General features: G+C 31.4%; 5 protein-coding genes across 8 annotated transcripts in view; 2 read left to right on the plus strand and 3 right to left on the minus strand.

Moving 5' to 3' along the window:
• LOC124536926 (chloride intracellular channel exc-4) overlaps nt 1-751 on the minus strand; it is a 30942-nt gene extending 30191 nt beyond the window's left edge. For both annotated transcript variants that reach the window (XM_047113594.1, XM_047113593.1), the window contains exon 1: nt 506-751. In XM_047113594.1, the coding sequence (XP_046969550.1) occupies nt 506-577 (72 nt within the window). In that variant the 5' untranslated portion in view covers nt 578-751. The remainder of the gene's footprint in view (nt 1-505) is intronic.
• Nucleotides 752-1011: 260 nt separating this feature from the next.
• LOC124536928 (pre-mRNA-splicing factor Syf2) lies at nt 1012-1975 on the plus strand. The gene has a single exon (XM_047113595.1). The coding sequence runs from the start codon at nt 1145-1147 to the stop codon at nt 1844-1846; it is 702 nt and encodes a 233-aa protein (XP_046969551.1). The 5' UTR covers nt 1012-1144; the 3' UTR covers nt 1847-1975.
• Nucleotides 1976-7742: 5767 nt separating this feature from the next.
• On the minus strand, nt 7743-12545 carry LOC124536704. Of its 3 annotated transcripts, XM_047113269.1 has the most exons (4): nt 12333-12545; nt 10782-12075; nt 9315-9530; nt 7743-9101 (listed from the first exon to the last, which is right to left on the minus strand). In XM_047113269.1, the coding sequence occupies exons 2-4, from the start codon at nt 12022-12024 to the stop codon at nt 8794-8796; spliced, it is 1767 nt and encodes a 588-aa protein (XP_046969225.1). In that variant the 5' UTR covers nt 12025-12075; nt 12333-12545; the 3' UTR covers nt 7743-8793. The 3 variants fall into 3 exon arrangements, with proteins under 3 accessions (XP_046969225.1, XP_046969226.1, XP_046969224.1); XM_047113270.1 differs by having other exon boundaries at nt 7743-9080; nt 10782-12545; XM_047113268.1 differs by having other exon boundaries at nt 10782-12545.
• Nucleotides 12546-12865: 320 nt separating this feature from the next.
• Nucleotides 12866-14227, plus strand: LOC124536784 (ragulator complex protein LAMTOR3 homolog). The gene is made up of 3 exons (XM_047113378.1): nt 12866-13028; nt 13101-13293; nt 13752-14227. The coding sequence occupies exons 1-3, from the start codon at nt 12985-12987 to the stop codon at nt 13890-13892; spliced, it is 378 nt and encodes a 125-aa protein (XP_046969334.1). The 5' UTR covers nt 12866-12984; the 3' UTR covers nt 13893-14227.
• A 324-nt stretch (nt 14228-14551) lies between these two features.
• Nucleotides 14552-21953, minus strand: LOC124536915 (glyoxylate reductase/hydroxypyruvate reductase-like). The gene is made up of 7 exons (XM_047113582.1): nt 21671-21953; nt 19368-19516; nt 17093-17282; nt 16376-16539; nt 15676-15840; nt 14845-14970; nt 14552-14726 (listed from the first exon to the last, which is right to left on the minus strand). Exons 1-7 carry the CDS (start codon nt 21814-21816, stop codon nt 14605-14607), a joined length of 1062 nt encoding a protein of 353 aa, XP_046969538.1. The 5' UTR covers nt 21817-21953; the 3' UTR covers nt 14552-14604.
• Nucleotides 21954-22034: the final 81 nt, after the last annotated feature.

Below are 22034 nucleotides of genomic sequence, written 5' to 3' on the forward strand. Positions count from 1 at the left end.
TATAGGAATAAAGTTTTAGAACATTGATTAAAAGTATGATTCACGAGCAGGATTAGACATTATAAAGTATACATTTACAATAAGTCATTATCGTGCATGACCTCATCTTTTGAAATAAAATTTCAAAGAACACATAAAACACCATAGTCTCAATTTATACCATCAATAAATCAACAAAAACAGTCGCTAGTGACCTAAATAACGCGCATTACAAGTGCAGTAATAATATACTTTCATGCATACGAACCGTGCACGACAATTTCATGCGAAACAAAAATGTACATAACAAGATGTGAGGATAAGAACTAAGCACGTCACGCCGTTTTTTTTAAATAATACTCAAAAAGAAAAAATATCGCCGGAGTGTCACGTTTATTTAATCTCCAGCTTCACATAATCCTCGGGAAATTACGAGGAACAAGTAAATGCAATGCTGTGTTGTTGAATTGACCGCTGAATGTATTCAGCTAATCTTGCGCATAAACACGTGTAATATAAATGCTACCTTTATTATAAGTTCGATCTCTGGGACGTCTCCGTTCGCTGTTCCGTTCTCTGCAATTTCATCCGACATCATGAACTCCAAAAAACACTCGGATTTATTAAAAAATTTACTTCGTATGCACTTCAACACAACCGTCACTAATCCACAACACGGACAGACTGACTCACTTCAGTTCATACTTCATATCAAACTTCAGCTTTTACAATGCTTACTTGGCAGACCTTGCGCAACTAAATGCGGTGCAATTTGTAATATGTAACTAAATATGCAAAATTAAACAATTTTTATTCGTATACGGTTCCCAATTTCTAAGAGAGTGAAATTAGAAATTGTAATATAAAAATGATGATATTTATATAGACTAAATAAGTATATTATCTGTGTTAAGAGTAAGGACTGACATTTCATATTGATTAAGCATAGATATTCACAATTTTGTGTAATTATATTTCTCTATGGCATTCACCTGCTACATACTCTGTGACTTGTCTGAGTAATAATGAGTATTGAGTTAATGTCAATTTATTTGTCAATCTGTCAGATGTGATTTGTAAATACATAGTAAATTGCGTAAATTATTTCTTCTTCATGATATTTAATGCAGTTTAGTATTTGAATTATTGTTTATCAACATTGAAAATGAGTACCGCGGGGACGTCATCAGCAGAAACTCCGATGACATTTGCTGAAAAGCAAGCCGAGAGAATGAAACGATTACGCTCCTTGCATTCAGCTAGAAATGAAGCAAGGACGCATAATCATCAAGAAGTTGTTGCCGAGGAAGCTAGGAACAAACTTCCAGCAAATTATGATGCCAAAAAAAGACAAGCAGAGTGGCTGTTAGACGATCAAAATAAGCGGGAAGAAGCCACAAAACAGGGTAAGGATTACGACCGAGTGAAACTGTTAAGTATATCTGCAATTGAAGCAGAAAGGCTTGAACGAAAAAAGAAGAAAAAGAACCCAGACCAGGGCTTTTCTACTTACGAACAGGCCACCGTACGCCAGTACAATAGGCTCGTTAAGAATATGCCCACTATGGATCCAGAACAATACGAAAAACAGAAACAAAAATATGGCGATGCATTTTACGGTGGACAGAACGTGATTATACATGGTATGCATGAAGACCGTAAAGAAGCGATTGACAAAATGGTTAATGATATAGAGGGACAGATATCAAAACGGGCGAAATACTCACGGAGGCGAACACATAATGATGACGCTGATATTGATTACATTAACGAAAGGAATGCCAAATTTAACAAGAAGTTGGAGAGATTTTATGGTGAACACACAGCTGAAATTAAACAGAATCTTGAAAGGGGTACAGCTATATAATTTATTAGTTATTATAACACTTTCATTGCCTTAAGATATCTGAATTTAAAACAAAGAAAGTATATTTCAATACAAAAAAAAATTTAGCATTTTTGTGAACCACAGATAGAATAAACTGTTTTTTAAATACTTGACTATTTTTATTGATTGGTAAAAAAAAAATCTTGTTTTTAGTTTAAATTTAATAATACATTCTATATTACTATGTGAAGTGTTTTTTTCCATCATAGAAAGCTTAAGTGAAAAAAATTTAAACCATAAATATGTAAATGATATGAGTGCATTTTGTATAAGGCTTTTAGTATAAAGATGATACATTATATCTCAAAACAGTTTAGTTTAATATTGTTAATAGATACACAAGCACTTAATGTATCAAAAATATAAAAATAGTTTTTACCCGAATGTGTAAATAGAGAAAATCAAATGAAACAAATTTGAATAACAAGTTTATTTTGATACAGATGATTAAGTAAGTACATATCAAATTATAGATATGAAATGTCTTAAATATATATTCTATAAAGCACTAGAAATTGTATTCATGTTTTCATTGTACAAGTTTAATAATTTAGTTTCTAATTACAGTAATTGATGTCCTGTGATGTTGAATATAATCTTTTTCTAAAGATTTTATTACTGGCACTTTAATAAAAAAAATTGACTTGAAAAGAGGTTTGTTATTTCATTTTATACTGTAAACCTTTGTGATCTGTCAATGTTATACCACATCAGCTCTTTTTCTTATTAAATATATAGATACCTTTATTCTAAGTACAGATTTTTCTTAAACTTGCACTATCTTATAATATTCACTAGAAGTACTAATGGTATCACAAGTACTTACTCATATATACATAAAATGAGCACTTTATTTTTTACAAAGAAATGCTGTAAAGCTTGAGCTCCACTAAAAATGATAAGTTATCGCTGTGATAACTAAGAACATGTTTGTATATAATTAGTACATTTTGATTTATATAGATTAATTGAGCAAAAATAACAGAAATTAAAAGATAGTCTTTGCTAGTGTTACGGCGCGAAGTGGGCACTACTTTTTGAAAACAGTTGGTGCGAGGTAGTGTCCTATTGGTAACGTAATAGCAATAATTTGATTATTTATTTGTCTAGAGTTCCTACTATTATATACCTATGCTAGGTTCCGGTCGCTCTTTATTTTGACAGTTTTGAGCTGCTGCATTAAGCGACCGTCGCTAAATGACTGAAACTGAAAACATCTTTCATCTGGCTAATTATTGGTTAACCGAAATAGGAAACAGATATATATAAACAAGATTATTATTAAATCCACGTAATCCATTAGTAAAAAAATTCTATAGTTTTAGTTGTATAAAAAAATAAATCAAAAAGTTCTTTCCCCGAAATATTAAAACTCTTGACCACGGGGGGCGGTATCAAGCGACCAAAGAGCTTACGTGATTACGTGCTTTCCGATTTACGAGAGGATTAACTCGGTCAATTTCCTGACTTTAGCATCTACTGAATATTTTTCGAAGGAATTACTTAATTGACCCGCGTTTTGGACTAAAGATCTCGGGAGTGTGGACGTCGTTGTTAGGTAGCCATTATACCTAAGAGGCACACAAATCGCTGTCATTAATCAGCATGCAACAACAATCATCACGAAAAGTAGCCCGCATGTAAACATCACGAATACGAGCATTTAAAATTAGGTTTGTTGCGATAAAAGATTTAATGCATTCCACTAAACAAGTAAGTTTACTGTAAGGCCACATCTCCGTAACTTGTTTAATAAATAAAATAATAAATCAATAGAAAACATAATCTTCCTAGTGGAGCTCAAGCAAAGTATATAATTAAAAAGCTATATAATCATAATGCATTTTATATAGCACATTATAATTGCCTTTATTTTAGACGCAAACCATATTACAATGGCAGCCTTACATTGTAATTCAATTACACATAAGCAATTTTTAAAATTCAAGTACATATCCCTTAATGTATAGTCTATTCCAATCACAAGAGGAGAGAAGCCAAATCAATAATACATATTTGGCATCGAATTGACGCTAAATCATTTGTTGAATAATTTATCCCATTCATTATGGATTTTCGAAATAATGGCACTTTTGAACGTCAACGAAAAAGTTATCGGAATTTTAGAAGTAAAATTATACGGGATATAAGCAGTTTAGTGGTATAGCGTTGTATTATATGTAAAGATATGTTAATCAAAAACAGTGCGCAACAGTGCAACAGATTGCGTGGAACCTCCTTGCGATCTTCGATTGGAATAGACTTTAGATAAACCTCGATACACCAATTCCGTGATTTTTTTTTCCTTTCAATTCCAAATAATATTTTCATAACTCATTTGTCTAGGACACAAGCCACGACTACCTATTATTTCAATAAAAAAACGTATTATTATAACGTAATATTTAAATAACCGTAGATATTTAAATATTGAAACTCAATGTTACAATAAATTGTCTATAAAGCAATTGTCAAAATACTATTTCATATGTTGATAATGATTGTATGAGAAGTGTATATACTAATTTAAAAAGCATGTAATGTACTTCACAGATTGAATAATAATGCATTCTATGAAGTACATTACGTATAGGTTCAATTGATGTGGTTGTTTTTTTTTACTACACCATAACTATTACTAAAAATGAAACAGACTATACATTCATAGCTTTTACAAAGTTATTAAAATTGTAGAATTCTACTTTTTAAAGTCTTGCATGTTTAATAATGTAGAAATACACATCTGGCGGATTTGTGCTAAGATTTAAATAGCTCTTGAGATTTTTATTTGTGGGTACAATAGCAAAAACTTTTTTGAAAATATTGTTCAGTATCTCGAAAATAACCCAAAAAATAGCAGTATATCAAAATAATTATATTACACTACTACACTGTGGGAGAAATACAGGCATTTATAGTAATTTTATTTCTTCCTCTAATTAACATGGATTCCTATGGGAGAACACAAGTCTTCATTTGGAGTAAATCTGCAGGTTATTAACAATTAAATAAATTTAAATTTTTATATTGCAACATATTTTTAATGATATGTTTCAATTGAAGTAAGGTTTTCAGCGCTATTATTTCTTTCGTATTACCATCTACAAGAGTTATTATGTTTAGTAACACTGGATGATACCATTCACTTTAACAATAATGTGTATATCTTTTATGATGAAAATAAGAAGTACAAAGTGGAAATTTGCAGGCAAAGCTGTTGTCATTAATTTCCATAAGAAATTGACAGTTCTTTTAAATATATTTTTAGTCTATTGTATTTTTAACCTATTCCAAAATTTTTGACTTAACGATGGCGCTAAGTTTCAAGTTAGTCTGACCTTTGCTTGCTTCAAATTTCCACCGCGTTTGATCCTTTTACCTACACAATAATTGTTCTTTCATTTATCATTTCCATTTTCCAAACCTTACTTGTTTTTATATTTTTTTTTATATTGTGCTTTTTAAATTGTTGCGGGGTATGGTATTTTTTTTGTAAATTAAAATATGCGGTACAAACTCCGCAGAAACTCCGGAGCTCCTTATAATTTTATGATGGGTAAAATAAAGAAATTGTGATCGATGTAAATACAAAATGGATATTTACTTGTATTATAGATCATATAATTAGAAAGTAACAGGCATGTTTCCAATTTTTTGGAAATTCTACGGAATCTTATATTCATTCATATTTGTATGCTTAGAAACAACGTGATTCGTGTCAATTTCACGACGAAAAATTTAATCTGCTAATTAATATCATGTTTGATATTTTTTGATCGGCGTCTAGATTTTCTTTATAACGACTTATGACTGATAATGATAAGATCACATAGGGGATGCGTTCATATTTTCGAAGTAATTTCACTGAACTTTAATAAAAAAGTTTACAAACATTAATAAAGAATCGTTCGAATTCCTTTTTTAGTTTCATATAATTATTACTCATAACACATCCATTATAATGACTACATTTACATAATGTAGTTAAGTACATGTTAACATAAATTCCCTATCCACCTTAAGTGCAGCAGTGTTTAAATGAAAATAACATTAAGTTATTCGCATTTGGTACAACATAGCACTCAGTGAGAATAGGAAAGTATAAGAGAAAAACGAAAATAAGGACAATATTAGTCACGACAAGGTCCTCAAGTCCACTCGTAAGTAACGTTCCACGCAGTTCCTAATACTATCAACGAAAGAACCTATAACCGTTTATTTTGGAATGTGCAAATCAAAAATCCTCAACTAAAAATTAGACTACCAAATGCGAATATCACAGATAGTTTTTTATTTTATTGCTACTGCACTTAAGATAGAGGTCTTATCTTAAAAATACATTTCATTGACAAGGCTGCATTTCATAATACCCACGACCGCACTATTTCTGGAAAAAAAAAGTCGAATTTCAATTAGCCAATTCACCCCCGTTTTAATTTAACTAAATATTTACAAATTCCTGATGTACTGAGTGCGATACATTACAAAACATTATCAATAAGTCATCAATTTACATTTATTTACAGCCCCTTAATTAATAATACTAATATACTCACTCCGACGACCAGGCATTAAATGAACTGTGATTCCATCTGGTGCTCGAACTGCGTAAAAAATAAAACAAAACTCAAATATTACACTGTACAAGGAACATACTAGGTATTAATGTTAATGTGAATTTTAATATAACTTACACAACGGATACGGAAGCAAAACCAACGACAACACGGCAACAAACATGAAGTTATAAAATTAATAACAGATGAAAAATAACTTACCATAAGGCGGTTTTTGTCTTTTTTCATTAAAAAAATAGAGATCTGTAGATCAAATATGTTACAGTGGGAGTACCAAAAACTTTTATAACACTCGGAAATTATAGCTTGCAAAATTAAAAAAAAAATCAATCAAAAATAAATTTTAAAGTAAAGCATTAGAAGCACGTTATAAATATATAGCTTTTATATATTTATTTTTGTATATTACAATCATTTAGAAAAATCATACATTCTTTGGAATGGCCATAGTGAAAAAAAAATACATAACAGATAAATAATAATATAGTCAGGTTACACTACAGCCAACCATCAATCATCAAAGTAAAGGTGATGTATTTTGATGGTGGTCAACTGCACTGAAAAAATATTTGATTTAAAAAAATCTCATATTGATATTTCAGTCCTCATTGCAGTGTTTACCTATTATTATGTCCAGTATCAAGCCGGAGAGTAAAATTAGGCTATACACTAGACAGTTGCCCATTATCTGTTTTACCTCTAATATTATATCAATCTAAATATTTAGCAAATAACCAATTCATTTCTAAAAAAATAAACATTGATATTTTTAACATTTTATTCTTCTTCAATAACCAAATGTTGATCACATATTTAATTTATTAAGTATAATTAAGTCAATACAGTCAACAATCATTCTACAATGTAAAATTATTGCAATCTCATTTATATACATATGTCTACTAGAATTAAAAACTTATATAACCATTTGAATATAGACAAAAAAAAATGTAGAGAAAATTAGATACCACAAGTTAAATACTTAACATTGTAATTCACTAAATAAGTATCTGTATATTTAATTATTTATGTATGTTTTAGAATATTTATTACGCCTGTTCTGATTATTATCACAGTTTAATTCGGTAATAAATGTTAATACTGTGATTACTTAGATAAGTGATTTGTGATTTAAATTACACTTAATATTCAAAAAGACTTAAGTGATATCAATAAGTGCCAGAAGCCTTATATTTTAAATCACTAATAATTTTCAAAAATTATGATATTAATGTTATTATTCATATTTTATAATCCAATAATTTAAGCACTGTACTTTTTTTTATCATAAGGTTAAGAAAACTGCCTTTTATAAACTAACCAAATGATAACCCTGATAAATCATTAGGCAATAAATTTTATAGCAATCTGAGCAAACGGCAAATTGAGCAAACATTAATATTAACATATGGCTAGTAAGTCCCGACGATATAAAATTTAAAAAATAATATATTAATGTATTATTTTTGGCAAGGTGCTTCTAGTTTTAGTATTATAATATTCTTATGAGATCTTGTGATGCCTCAAGATGTGACCAGATTATAAATAGGTGATGTAATTTCAACCAGCCTAGAAAATATATAGATTAAACAATAAATATTCCTACCGTATAGTATCATAACTTAACAATGACAACTAAAATAACAAGAAAATATACAATTCCACCTAATAAAATTCAATATTTTAATTAAAACTATCATCACATTAAATATATCGATTTTGATACTAAGTTTTTTTATAGTTCATTTTATTTCTCTTTAAAATGTTGATTAAAATTTTTTTCCTTAATTTTTAACACAAAATCATAGCTCTTATTTAGGGATAATTCATGTCAACAAGAAAAAATTTAAAATCTTGTGCACCATTCTATAAAGCATTATGATTTCCATGTATAATTTATTTAAATTCTTTTATATTCATATATCATCCTTACAGCCACCAAATATCTTAATTGTTATTTTGAAATTAAGATACTACTACTCTGACATATTACCGCTTATACATTTTAACTCGGTAACTAATTAAAAACTCTATATACATATAAATCTCTCTAACTTTAAAAGGTTAATAAAATTACAAAGTATATAAAGAACACACATGCAAAAATTCAATGTCTGATATCAAACAGGAACATTGGGTATGAATAGCAAACCGCAAAGGAGATGCCAATGTCAGTAACAGTCCATTATTGGCATGTCCTTCAATAAAGTGGTCATGCCACATGCTAGGTTAAAATTGCACAATACTGTTTAGTATTCTTCATTTAGAAATAACACTTAAGTCTGGTTAAACACTGAAAAAACGAACACTCGTATATCAAAGGCACTTTTCAAGGCATATGGTAAACTTTCAAACATTCACTGCTCTGTAGTCACCGACTACATGGGAGATCGGTGCATCGGCCACATCTGTGGTCGGTCGGTTTGCACCCCTCCTGTTTCTATCGCGAAAGGAGCCAAAACCCGAGTCGTGAGTGGTAGCTGGGGACGTACCTACGAATATCCGCGGCATATCACACTCTTCGCACTTGTCAAGCAGTGGGTGGTTGCGGAAGGTGCACATATGGCACTGCCACGACGTGGGCTGGCGCTGACCCGTGTAGATGTTGCTGTAGAAGTTGCTTGTGTCATCTGCCTCTGCAACGGGCATAACACGAGCTAATAAAAAAAATAAAATGAATTATTTTTACACTGAAAAACCAAAATATCATTTCATAATTACATATAAAATAAATCTTACTTAAGATTGAAACATCCATAATTGTTAGCAGAAACTTCTTAATAAAATAAATGATCAGTGTTATATAATGCTATGTTTAGGAGAAAGGTTTTCTGAGATTACTTTAAGTTGATTAGGTATATGACACATACCATGACCATCCATTTCTAATCGCTTAGCTAATGTATCGCACTCATCCCGTAGCCTTTCCACGTAATCTTTGAGCCTCTGCGCTGCGCTTGGCGTCGGTGGTGGTGCAGCGAGGATCTGAGTCTCCCGATTAAGCTGCGCGAGGCGACCTTTTTCTTGGGCTACGGCAGAAGCTAATCGAGATAGACGTTCCTTTTGTCGGTCAATCAAAGAACGGTCTGAAATATAAAATATAATCATGATGTGTAAATACATATACGTAAATAAATAAACCCTACGACATCAACATAAGACATACGTAAAAATACGAGTTCCATTGCGTAATTTTGACAGTAATTATACCATCTATGCAAAACTGAAATGGGATCTTTTCAGGCTAACTATGTGGATAAAAAAAGTATGGCCCATTAGAATATATAAGGAGAAAAAATTGAGGACTTTCTCTTTTTTAAAAGTCCTTTAAATATCAGAGACATGTTCATATTTTCGACGTCTAAATATAAATAATATTGCTATTAATCCATGATCCTCGTTAAAATGGAGATAGCAATTATCAGCATAGCCAAACATTTAAGATTTCAACTCAATGAAATTTTTGTAGAAAATGGACGGTGTCGAAATGTGCGAAGAATTATTTACTCCGATCACTGGCTTGTGACACCCAGGATAAATGACGATCGAAAATAATCAATTATTTATTAATTTTCAATCATTTAAAACAATTTTTTTTTCAATTCTACATTAAATATATGCTACCTACTCTATATAAATGTGTATGAAATTGTTTTAATATGTTAAGTTATGCCTATGTTGATAATGTGACAATTATGACTAACATTTTGTTTCAAAAAGTGGAGTTGATAACTGCAAATGATATTTGATACAGACATTATCTATTTGCTCTAATGATAGACATAGTGAAAACTCTTTCAGCATTATTCTTATCTCTCTACAGAACACAAAATAATATAAATGATTTTTTAGACCTGCCTTACTTTACTTAAGACTAAAATCTTTAGGTAGTAATAGGGCCATTGGACATTTTTGAGTAGAATATAAAGCAGATTTAAACATTTGGAAAAAATTGGAAGCTTGAGCTTGAAAATGACTTTCATATTTCTAATAACAACAAAAAGGGTAAATGTTATTTAAAATAATGTCCATTATTGCTATTCTAATAACAAAATATGTTGTTGTCATTGTTGTTGACCCCAGCACTAGGTCATGGAAATATATTTGGCTTGTTTTATTCATAAGGTTCTCTATTGTTTTTAGTAAGTAGCACTTTTAATTTAAATCTAAAGTAGATTTAAAGGCTTTAGATGAATTAAATGCCCCATTATCATTTATTCATCAGAAATAAATAATTCCTACATAATCATCATCTAGGACCAGCAGTCTTGTTAAAAATAAGCAGAGAACACTTTCTATGTTTATGTAATCTAATTTAATATATAAAAAAAACATACCATGCGATAGACCTGGCGGTTCTGGAGCAGCCCTGCTAGGTCTGGGAGACTCCAAGTGAGATTTCTGCATTGGAGGTGGTGGAGCACGACGCCTCGGTGGTCTTGTCGTGCTAGGACTGACAGTTACCGTCACATGACCTTCAAATGCGCCATCTTCTTCTCTTGTATCCCTTACAGGACTAGCCATGTTTGAAGTTGGAGTACAAACTGTTAAATTAACAGATGTTATAGCTCTTGGGCTATCGTAATCACCATCAGAGTATGCACGACTAAGGTCCATATGACAATTTACATTAACGGACCAGTTGAGAGGGTATCCTCTATCTAGTCTGTAGTTCCCAGATTTTTGTTCTTTATTCTCTGGTTTTTGAATTGATGGTGCAGGGGAAACTGTTCTACAGGACTCAGCTTCAGGCTGTTTTAAATGATCTGTAAATGCAATGTCTGGATTTGGCTTGACAAAGTTTAGTGTGTTAGGTCTTTGGGGCTTCTCCTGCGGTGGTTTAACTGGTGAATCTTTCTTGATTGTTTTCTTTTCTTTAACTTCTTTTGAAGCGTCTAATCTCTCATTTAAATTAGCTTTGATTTTAGTGCTCTTTAATATTTTATAATTTGTGCTCTCAGGTTGTTCAGAATCAATGGCTTGCTCCAGTTGTTTACACTCCTGAAATGTACTTTGCTTATCTGCCTTATCATTTGTCAATTCCAAATCACTTGGGGACTCAGCATTATACTTTGCATAGCAGTTATCAATGTTGATAATGGTGACTGGAGATGAAATATTATTTACTTTGTCATCATTATTATTTTCAACAACATTTTGGTTCGCATCAGTGTTTAACTTTAGTGGCTTCTCTTCTTCTGTTTCAGAGCTCGTGCTGATCACAGCTTTTTGCGGACCTTGGCAAGTTAGAGACTTAATAGCTGTACATTTAACAGCTTCATGTTTTATGATAGGTTGGTTGCGACACTTGATCGGTGGATTAACTTTGAGCTCATTGAGCTGACGAGCTGCAGCCGAGGAAGAAGCATGATACGCATGTGTTAGGGAGGCCTTGACTTCTTTATGGAGATGTGTCTCACAAGCTTTCTTGTCGTGACAGTACAGTTCGATTGTGTTGGACACAACATGATCGGGAACGCCGGGAAACTTTTGTTTCAGTTCATGAAACAATTGCATAAGCGATATGTTGGTGCACGCACATGGTGAAGGGCTCGTAGCGCTATCGGAGGGGGCAGACATCGCCGCCCATCCTCGCGGAAGACCTCCTCTGCACCGTGAACTCGCCTTTCACTGTATTAACAAAAATATACTTGCACTCACTGAAAAAAACTAACAAACATCGTATACGAAACCCGAAATTTTATTGTCTTTTCACTCTAGTGACGTCATAAACCTTAAAATCTCTTTTTCATACAGTTACGTGTACATCACTGAACTTTCACGGCTGCGAATATTCATGACTCGTTAATCCCTACGGTACACATGTGACGAAAAAGAGCACATAACGAGACAAGGCTGAATTTTTATATCTTTTGTTATCATCATACCAGAGCTATTTTTCGACCAGTTGCGACACCTTAAATGTTGATTTTTCACTTTGTTTTTTATGTTTATTATAAACTTCAGTCTGCCGTTTATAATAGAAACACCTTTTTAAATTCAAAGGATATATTAACATTTGTGAATCCAAAAATAAAATTACGAAAATCACAAACTTGTCAATTCGAACCTTCCATTTTGAGTTTTGACTATAGATATAGACCACAGAGTATTAGCGTACACAAAGAGTACATTAAGACGAGCGTACATTTGTATTCCGTCATATAAGTCCAATTTTACATATGCGATGAGATTTCGAGATTTCGACAAAAATCGTCTTAATTAATATTTATATAGTTTGTAAATAAATAAGTACATATAATATTTATTTCAGTAAGGTATATATAATGTAATTATTTACATGGTTGCACTATAATATATAATTAAATAGATATTTTGTTGCATTATTAACTCCGAAAAATCTCCTACATGTCTCTATGATCATAATGAGTGACATTACCACTTGGCAGAATCTTTTGCGCCTGCAGCTAGAGATGATAAATAACATTAAAAAATGGCAGTGACAACTGACAGCTGATTCACAGATTTGTTGTTGTGTTTCTTTACCTTTGTTTTTAATAAAAAAATACAAATAGAGAAATGGTTGACGATTTAAGGAAATATTTAAACCATTTACTTGAAAAGTACGTTCTATACGATTTTTATATATTTCTATTTGTTTTATTTATTTTAATATTATTGTCTTGTTCGCACAGGGTAAACGGTCTTCATTGCATCTTAATTACTGATCGTGATGGTGTTCCGGTTGTAAGATCTGTAACAGAAAAGGCTCCTCAATTAGCATTGAGACCTAATTTTATATCCACATTCGGTATGGCAACAGATCAAGCTAGTAAACTTGGACTTGGCAGAAATAAAACTGTTATATCAATGTATTCTAGCTACCAGGTATGATGAAAATATAAATTATTTCTATTAAAACTATTATTTTTTAAATGTATGTTAAGTCTTGCGTCTTATACTTATTATCAGTGAAAATAAAGAAACACTAACTTAACTTCTTGCTTCTTCCTTTTTACTGATGAAATGCATAGTCTATCTGTACATCTCCCGCTGGGCAAAAACATTCACCTTGTTGAGTATAAGGTTTTGGAGTCCAATGTGTGGTGGTTGACATACATAAGACACACATCTATGCAGCTATCAGTATTATCAGTATTCCCAAAAACTAGTTTTTAGTTGTAACTAATTAAAAAACTTATATTTACTTTTACTGGTTTAATGTCTTTTATAGTTATTTTAATCCCCTGTTAAGTATATAAATCTTTATAAAATTATATACACAGATAATGGAAAAGCTGCAGATGAAAGTGAGTTATGATTGAAAGAGTTTTCATTTATTTTAGGTGATACAAATGAATAAGCTGCCACTAGTGATAACATTTATTGGCAGTGATAATTGTAACACTGGCCACATATTGTCCCTGGAAAGTCAAATAGAACCTTTTTTGAAGGATTTAGGAACTATTGTGGCGGATGCTCCATGATTGTAATTATATTTTTAATTTATTCCTACTTTTCTACAGTTAGCTAATCAATTTATGTAAAGTCAAGTTTCATTTTAAACTCTGTTAAAATTTTATAGAATGCATATAGAAAAATGTTGTGTTGAAATTGGTTTTGAGTTGATCAATTTGTTTTAAGTTTTTCAGTTTAATACTAAAGATTTTTTTTTTATATAAGTCAAATAAAGCCAGTTTAAAAATACAAATAAAATGCATGTATTCTTTAAGAACAATAACATATTTAAATTTATACTTATAATAGTATCAGCTTATATTTGGATATTGCTTTAATGTAAATAAAATATATATATGCTGTTGGTCTATTTATTTATTTTGAATCATTTTAGAATAATTTATGTATATTTAATGGATTCTTGGGACATTCTATTGATAGTAAATAAAAAAAAATGTAAAAGGTGATATTATTCAAATTAAAGGGTAAATGAAATGATATAATTGTTAAAGAATATTTAATCTCATGTTATATTAATAATTAGTTAATTTTGAAACAATTAAAAAAAAACAATTATTTATTCCATATTCAAAACTTATTTAAATTACTGTAATTTTAATACATCATAGACAAAAATGTACAAAGGCAGTACATATTATTAGTAAAGATTTAATAAAATTTAAGTCCCCTGACCATTTTTTGTTACATTTTTAAGTACATATATGGATTTATTCAATTAAATCAAGGCAGGACTGGAGTAATTAAAGGTTTCCCGGTGAGAGCATTTACTACATTGTTGGATGCAAGCACAGCCATGTCGCTTCTTGTACGCAGAGTAGCACTTCCAATGTGAGGCAGGACAACTAAAAATAGAAATTGTTTAATGTATATCATGTGTTATATAAAGTCTATTGAAAGTGAAATTTCCCATAAATTTGAAAGAGATGCAAAAGAAACTTTTGTATATTTCTTTGTTCTTACATAAATTAGGCAGTGTTAATAATTTGTGATCCTTCGGCAGAGGCTCTGGTGTGGTGACATCAAGTCCTGCTGCATAAATGTCCTTGTTCTTCAAAGCTTCATACAAAGCCTCTTGGTCCACCAAATCTGTGCAATTTTCAATTTTTATTTAATTAATTTATATTATACTAAATTACAGCATTTTATCCAAGCTTGTTATCCGATTTTAATGTATAAATAATCCTTAAGTTTTTTAACATTTTTGTGTATGTATCTATGATTAAAGTAAGATGATGCAATATAGTTGTTAAATTTCATCTTTATATATACTTTTCCCTAAGTCAACGAAAATAGTGCTGCTATAATATTATAGTACCGATATAGTGTCGATTTTAGTAAAAAATTAGGACAAAATAGTTAATAATAATAAAATTGGATCGATTTTTGTAGCTTCAATTTGATTTAAAAGTAATTTATTGAATCATAGGGTATACTTAGAGCCGGATTTAAAGGTCTGGAGGCCCCCGGGCCACAAAGCAGTGGGGGCCCTAGACAAACAGAAGCGTGAACAACCTAATAATTATATTATCATGAATGAATTACTTTTTTTATTTCAATCAGTAGCTATGCTTTATTTATTTGTATCGGTAACTTTTAAAATATTAAATAATAACATTATTATTATTTGACTATATCTCGGTATTTGTTAACGTGCTGAAAACTGTGGCCCCCCACTAATGTGGAGGTCCTAGGGCAGTTGCCCCGGTTGCCCTCCCCTAAATACGGCCCTGGGTATACTATACAAGTAGTCGGTATATCTTTTGTTTTTTTTCTGTATGTATGTATTTTTACCCCCACGTCCAACGTTGACGAGAATGGCGTTCTTCTTCATTTTTCCGAGGGTGGTGCTGTTGATCATGTGACGGGTTTCGTCAGTTAGGGGCACCGCTAGCACGATGAAATCACTCTGTTCTAGCAGGTTATCAAGCGATGTGAACTCCGCGTTGAGGGCTTTCGCTGCAAAAGATTAGCTGTGTTCTGTTATCAATTTTAACAGCTAGAAATAAGCTAAGTATGCATTTAAAAACTAGCTATTTTTTATTCAAAATAAGTAAGTATTGAAATAAATACTGGAAAGCTGGAAGACAAAGTGATTATGTAAAAAAAAGGGGATATGTTTTTGTATACCTCTCAATACTTCGCTAGACAAATTAGTTTTTATGTTGACGTCAGTCACTTTGAAAGGGGTCTGGTTCAATTTACCATTGATGATAACAGCCTATAAATATAAGCTCTGCTAACGCTTCCTCTCCATTTAGAGAAGATTTGGAGGTAATTTAATCATGCTGCTTCAATGGTGGATTTACATGTAATGAATGTCATTGAAATAAGATACATGCTGGTTTCAGAATTTCAAACGTAAACAAAAGTAGGCACATGAATATTCAGGGATATTTAAAAAGGCAAACATCGGTTGAGATGTACGTGTTCTAATCAATTTGTATTAATTTAAAATATTTCTATAAAAGTACGTAAGTACTTATCAACTTACCTTCAGGCTTTTCTCTATGGCCAGTGTAAAGGAACTTGCCGACTTCAAACCCGGACAGCCTCTTGACGGTAGCTTGTCCGATGCCGCCGAGGCCTACGATGCCCACGGTACTGCCCCTAACGTCTTGCCCCAATACCTTGTCGAAGCCATTCTCCCATTCACCCCTTTGAGATAATTAATTGGTAAAAAGTTAAAAAAAAATGACAGCTTAATTAATTAAAACTTTTTGTTATTTGTCAGGCAGAGAATATTTACGCTATGTAGGTTTTTTTACTGGGCTCGAAAAAAATTGACGACTTTAAAAAAGTACAGTTAGTTTTAGGGTTTCGTGCATCCGATGAAAAAAGGGAAGCCGTAAGGGATCATCTTGTGTTTAAAAAACAATCACGACTTAAATTATTTAGTTTTTACTAAAAAATATATTGAAAAAAAAATAACAAAAAAACATTTTTTTGTTAACGGTACATTTCCATGTTATGTATCGTACATCGAGCTACTTCCTGTGCGTGTATTATTATCTAGTATTTAATGTCATATTTTACATAATTTGGTTTTAAACAGTTTTTCTTTAATAATAACGTATAACTTAATCTTCTATTTCTTCTTTAGTTATTATGTTCTATACTTCCTAAAGTTATTTGGTAGACTTTTTAGCATTGAACCTTTTATTAGAGAGCAACATTTTTTGAGTTGAGATAACGTCTTAATTATATGTACCTTCGAACTTGGTCTAGGTTCTCGGTGAATCGTCTAGCTGCTCCTAGGATGAGTGCAACAGCGATTTCAGCTACAGCCGAGCTGAGGACATTGGGGGTGTTCGATAGTTTGATCCCACGGGCCTTTAGTTCTGGCACGTTGCAGTGGTTGTAGCCAGCGGAAGCAGTGCTCACGATCTTCAGTTGAGGACCTTGGAAATATTACACTATATATCGCAGTAGACATTTATTGAGTAACTGACTAATGAAATTTGAAAACAAATTGGGTTTCGGTATTGCGTCGCTATATAAAATATATGCAAATTTATTTATATTTATTATGCGGAGCAAAACTAAAGGATTTCGTATGGTATTTTCTATACTAAAAATAAAGTGATATTTTTGATAAGCTGTATTTACAGGTGTCTTTTGCAGACGATGATCAAACATTGATTAATGAAAGTTTTTATATATATCTCACAAATTGTTAATTAGATTTTTATAAAGTGTCTCAATCATGGTGTGGTGCGAAACACCCATATTTAGTGTAATAGAACATATCCAGACGGCTTTGGTGTTAAATATTTACAGACGAAGTGTTAACACCAAAGTACGTGACGCAATGAGAACAAGAAATTTATCATTGGAATAATAAGAGTGTTATATTATTCCAAACTGGATCAAGCTGTGGTTTTCCTCATAATTTCACGGTATATTTTTAGAGTTAAGTTATAAATATTATGTTATAAACATTTTACAAAAAGGGCTTCCAGGCTTTTTATTATCTGTGCGGTCGTTTCCCTTAGGGTTTTTATTTATAAAGTAATACCCCCTATAATATTGCTTTACAATATCTTTAAAACAATATAGTGTCATGATTTTTTAAATATACTTAAAATAATAATAATATTTAGTACGGCTTTAATCTTTATATACGTTTTTATTTGAAATAATATTTATTAGTATAATTATTGATTCGGTTATCGAGGCCGTATTGTGGGACTCCCGTCACTTCCTCTCCTGGCGTGGTTCGGCGACCGGCACTGCCTGGCACGAGAAAAACAAAAGACGGTGGATTTTGAACGGACTGGGGAGAAGAGAGCTAGATTCGTGGATGGGCGGTAGAAGGATATAATTATATACAATAAGCGGATAAATAATATACGTATCGATTAGTAAATTAATATAGTGACATAAATTAATGTTATGTGAGTATTTTTATTACAATAGATAATGTCAATACAATAGAGAATTCCACGATCATTGTTTAAATACGAGAAATAAAGATTTCATATGAAATATTATAATTATTCGAATTTCCAACTCCGCAAAGTCGATAAATCTATTCTGAGGCAAGCTATTCTTTTATATAATATCTATAATAAAATACCGCAGGTGTTTTTAACTTAATCAATTGACAAGTATGTAATGTACATTTATCGTTGGGGGATATTACTCAACACAAGATCGTTTAGACGATAAAAAAAACGTGATTACGTTATTCGCATATGCTAGTGTTTTGCGCGCGAAACTTCCCATTCATTCAACAGATTTAATATCATTGTAAACTGATGACGTCTTTTCGCAAGATTTACATTTGTTTTTTTTTTATAGTGCCATAGCGCCTCTTTTTACGTGGCCAGTAACTTTTTTACGCACTCTAAAATGAATTCGGGTTCGATTCCCGGCTGAGTCGATGTAGATTATTATTAGTTTTCTATGTTGTCTTGGGTCTGGGTGTTTGTGGTACCGTCGTTACTTCTGATTTTCCATAACACAAGTGCTTTAGCTACTTAAATTGGTATCAGAGTAATGTATGTGATATTGTCTCATATTTATTTATTTATAATTTCAAAAATGCAATCCAGAATCCTCTTTATTTTTTTGTACATCTACGGCTGGAGCTCTTCAAAATTAATTTCATAAATTGTAAAAATACATTAAAAAAATAATAGCATACTATTCAATACAAGATATATATATATGATAAAAGACATCATTGATAACTTATTATCAATTCGCACAGATGGCAGATTCTGAGATTAGGATTCTGAGTTATGGTCTTACCAAGGTAATTTTTTTTCGATTACGTTACTCTTTTACTGAAAAGAGTCCTACCCTCAGGATTAGGGGTCAAGGTACGCAAATCAACGCACAAGATTAGAGCATTCCTCTCATAATTGGCGTATTACAATTAATTGATGATAACTTCTGCACAAGCACAATCATTTTCAAGCAAGACAATGCTTTCCTTTTTATGTTTAGTTAAAGCTAATAATCAGTTTTTACAAAATTACCTGCTTTGTCCAATAATTCCTTCGTGATGGGATGATGTGATATCCATACCAGTGCTGATGATCCAGGTATTAGTTTCAGCAGTTCTGCCTTGTTCTCATTAGCGCCTTCTTCCCCAAAATTGGAGTATGGGCTCTGGACCACCGTGAAACTGTTGCAATTCATATACGTTATGTTTTTGATCTACACTTATTTGGTGGTAGGTTGGGAAAGGTACCACCCACGCACCATATATTCAACCAGCAAGAAGCAGTACTTTTATTGATGTGTTTCGATTTAAAGGGTGAGCGAGTCAGTGTGAAGAGACATAACATCTTAGTACCGTAGGTTAAAGGCGCATTGGCGATGTAAGGAATGGTTAATTTATTTTATGAGGCTAATGGGCAGTGGTGACCTACCATCAGGCTTATTTGCTCTGTTGCTAACCAAGACCATAAAAAGCATCTATTTATTTGCAATAACGAGTTTCTGGCTATATTTCAATTCAAATAAATCTTCATCGGACTAAGATCAAAGAAAAATATTAAAACTAGAGGAAGTTTATGTTGTTTGTAAACATATTTAAATATGCGGATGTTAAAAAACGTTTAATTTAAATTTAAACGATATGAAGTAATCATATTATTTAAATATATATTCAATCAACTAAGATCGTGAGTAAAATTAAACAGTTAAGTTGGTCAAGTTTAAAATTAAGCCTTCCAAGACGTTAGGGCAATTAAAATAGTAAAAATATTTTCAATTGACGTAATTTTAACCAAACTTATGTCTATGTTAACTTATAGCGAAAGAATTCGTCACGTTGTTGCAAATTTGTACTGGATTTGTATACAGCTTCATATCATAGTGACGACCTCCGTGGTCGAGTGGTGTGTACACCGGTTTTCATGGGTACGCCACTCCGAGGTCCCGGGTTCGATTCCCGGCCGAGTCAAGGTAGATTATCATTAGTTTTCTTTGTTATCTTGGATCTGGGTGTTTGTGGTACCGTCGTTACTTCTGATTTTCCATAACACAAGTGCTTTAGCTACTGACATTGGGATCAGAGTAATGTACGTGATGTTGTCTCATATTTATATTTATTTATTATTTATATACAGATAACTTATATTTGACAATATACCTACAGACTTTCGTAGATAATGTCGAAATATCGCTCCACCGAACAAAAATAAAAAACATGGTAAATATCCCGAAATGAATAAGTTTAATAATCAAAATAACCATGTTAATTTAAAATCTTAGATAATATACCTACATATGTGATTATATTTATAGTTGATCAAAACAAACAATTATTTGTAATAAAATCAAAAGTTGAAATAGCAAACTTGATGGTAATAATTATGGTTTAAAGCATAGTAGTATTTTTTATCTGTAGATACATAAAATCACTCAATCGCGTCATTACGACTGACCATGGATTGCAAAATAGAAACAAATATAAACATACTGTATGTTATGAAGTACTTTTTCCTATGGTTGTATTTTGTGAACTGGTACAATTCCCTACGTATTTCTTAAAAATATTTTTAGCATATTCATAAGTTAATAATGGATGAAGGAAAATTTATTGAGGATTTTAGTAAGAGAATATTTTTTTTTATTTTTATATTCTTAAATAGTAAATATGGATACAGTAAATCGTTTAAATAAATAAAGATCTTTCTATCTATTTATTTTTGTTTAATATGATCTAACTATTTATTGTAGATCTACTGTGGCTATTTTATCTGTGATTTGATTGTAAAATAAGTGTCAAATACGATAAGAGAGCCGATTGTTTCAGATTAGAAATAAATGCGGTTAACCTCAGAAATAACTGAGTATGTACTCATATTTATTCACATATGTATAACTTTAAGTTAATAATTACCAGAATTATACAATTCAAGGTAGGAAAATATTATAACCTCAACCTTCTTGAAAATATTTTTTGATTGCATTAATCTAGATTTTAATGTAGATACTATGTGGCTAATTCTCGTTGAGTTTATTATTATGAACATTAAATAATTTGAACGATAATTTAAAATAGTTATTTTTTATTTATTTGATCTGAGTATTTAATTTCTAATTCGTTTATATTATGTTTCCGTATGGAATATATTGATTATCTTTTCTTATTATATTTACTAAGGTGATATTAGTCAAAACTAATTGGTTATACCGATAAACCGATAATATAATCGAACGTCTGTCGAAAGTTTTAATGTATATTATAAGTACATACATTGTAATATTAATAAAACTGTATCGATATATATTGTTTAAATGAATTGTTAATAATGTTATGAATACATACTGTTCGCGAAGTACGTCCAACCCACTGGAAGGATAGTCGTTCGAAGACACGAGAACTTTAAGGTTTTTTGTCATATTTGTTGTTAATGCGTTGTGCGCCGGTAACAACACGCCGACTACTGCCGTGACAATGAATACATATAGCATTATTACAATTATGTAACACTATTTAATCAGCAGAACAATCACTCTAGATAACACTTGTTATCATTCGACGCGTTACTTGTGTTCTGACTTCTCGTCTTCTGATCTGAATGTAATCAAGGTTGCCGCTACACTTGTTCCGAAACAAGATCGAGCGTGGGTGAATGTAATGTTATAGATAGAATTTATACTTTTTTTACGGCCTAGTTTAGATACGCGAG

This window comes from Vanessa cardui, chromosome 17 (genome assembly GCF_905220365.1).
Source record: "Vanessa cardui chromosome 17, ilVanCard2.1, whole genome shotgun sequence".
Lineage (NCBI taxonomy): Eukaryota > Metazoa > Arthropoda > Insecta > Lepidoptera > Nymphalidae > Vanessa > Vanessa cardui.

Excerpts from the sequence above, each read along its gene's own strand:
- LOC124536928 (XM_047113595.1), top strand. The coding sequence starts at position 1,145 with ATGAGTACCGCGGGGACGTCATCAGCAGAAACTCCGATGACATTTGCT.
- LOC124536704 (XM_047113269.1), bottom strand. The coding sequence starts at position 12,024 with ATGTCTGCCCCCTCCGATAGCGCTACGAGCCCTTCACCATGTGCGTGC. Across the intron at positions 9,531-10,781 it reads ACCGCCAGGTCTATCGCATG|ACCGTTCTTTGATTGACCGA; the intron begins GTATGTTTTTTT and ends TTTATATTTCAG. Across the intron at positions 9,102-9,314 it reads ATTAGAAATGGATGGTCATG|CTCGTGTTATGCCCGTTGCA; the intron begins GTATGTGTCATA and ends TTTTTTTATTAG.
- LOC124536784 (XM_047113378.1), top strand. The coding sequence starts at position 12,985 with ATGGTTGACGATTTAAGGAAATATTTAAACCATTTACTTGAAAA. Across the intron at positions 13,029-13,100 it reads TTAAACCATTTACTTGAAAA|GGTAAACGGTCTTCATTGCA; the intron begins GTACGTTCTATA and ends TTGTTCGCACAG. Across the intron at positions 13,294-13,751 it reads CAATGTATTCTAGCTACCAG|GTGATACAAATGAATAAGCT; the intron begins GTATGATGAAAA and ends CATTTATTTTAG.
- LOC124536915 (XM_047113582.1), bottom strand. The coding sequence starts at position 21,816 with ATGCTATATGTATTCATTGTCACGGCAGTAGTCGGCGTGTTGTTACCG. Across the intron at positions 16,540-17,092 it reads AACCTAGACCAAGTTCGAAG|GGGTGAATGGGAGAATGGCT; the intron begins GTACATATAATT and ends ATTATCTCAAAG. Across the intron at positions 14,971-15,675 it reads CGTCAACGTTGGACGTGGGG|ATTTGGTGGACCAAGAGGCT; the intron begins GTAAAAATACAT and ends AAAATTGCACAG.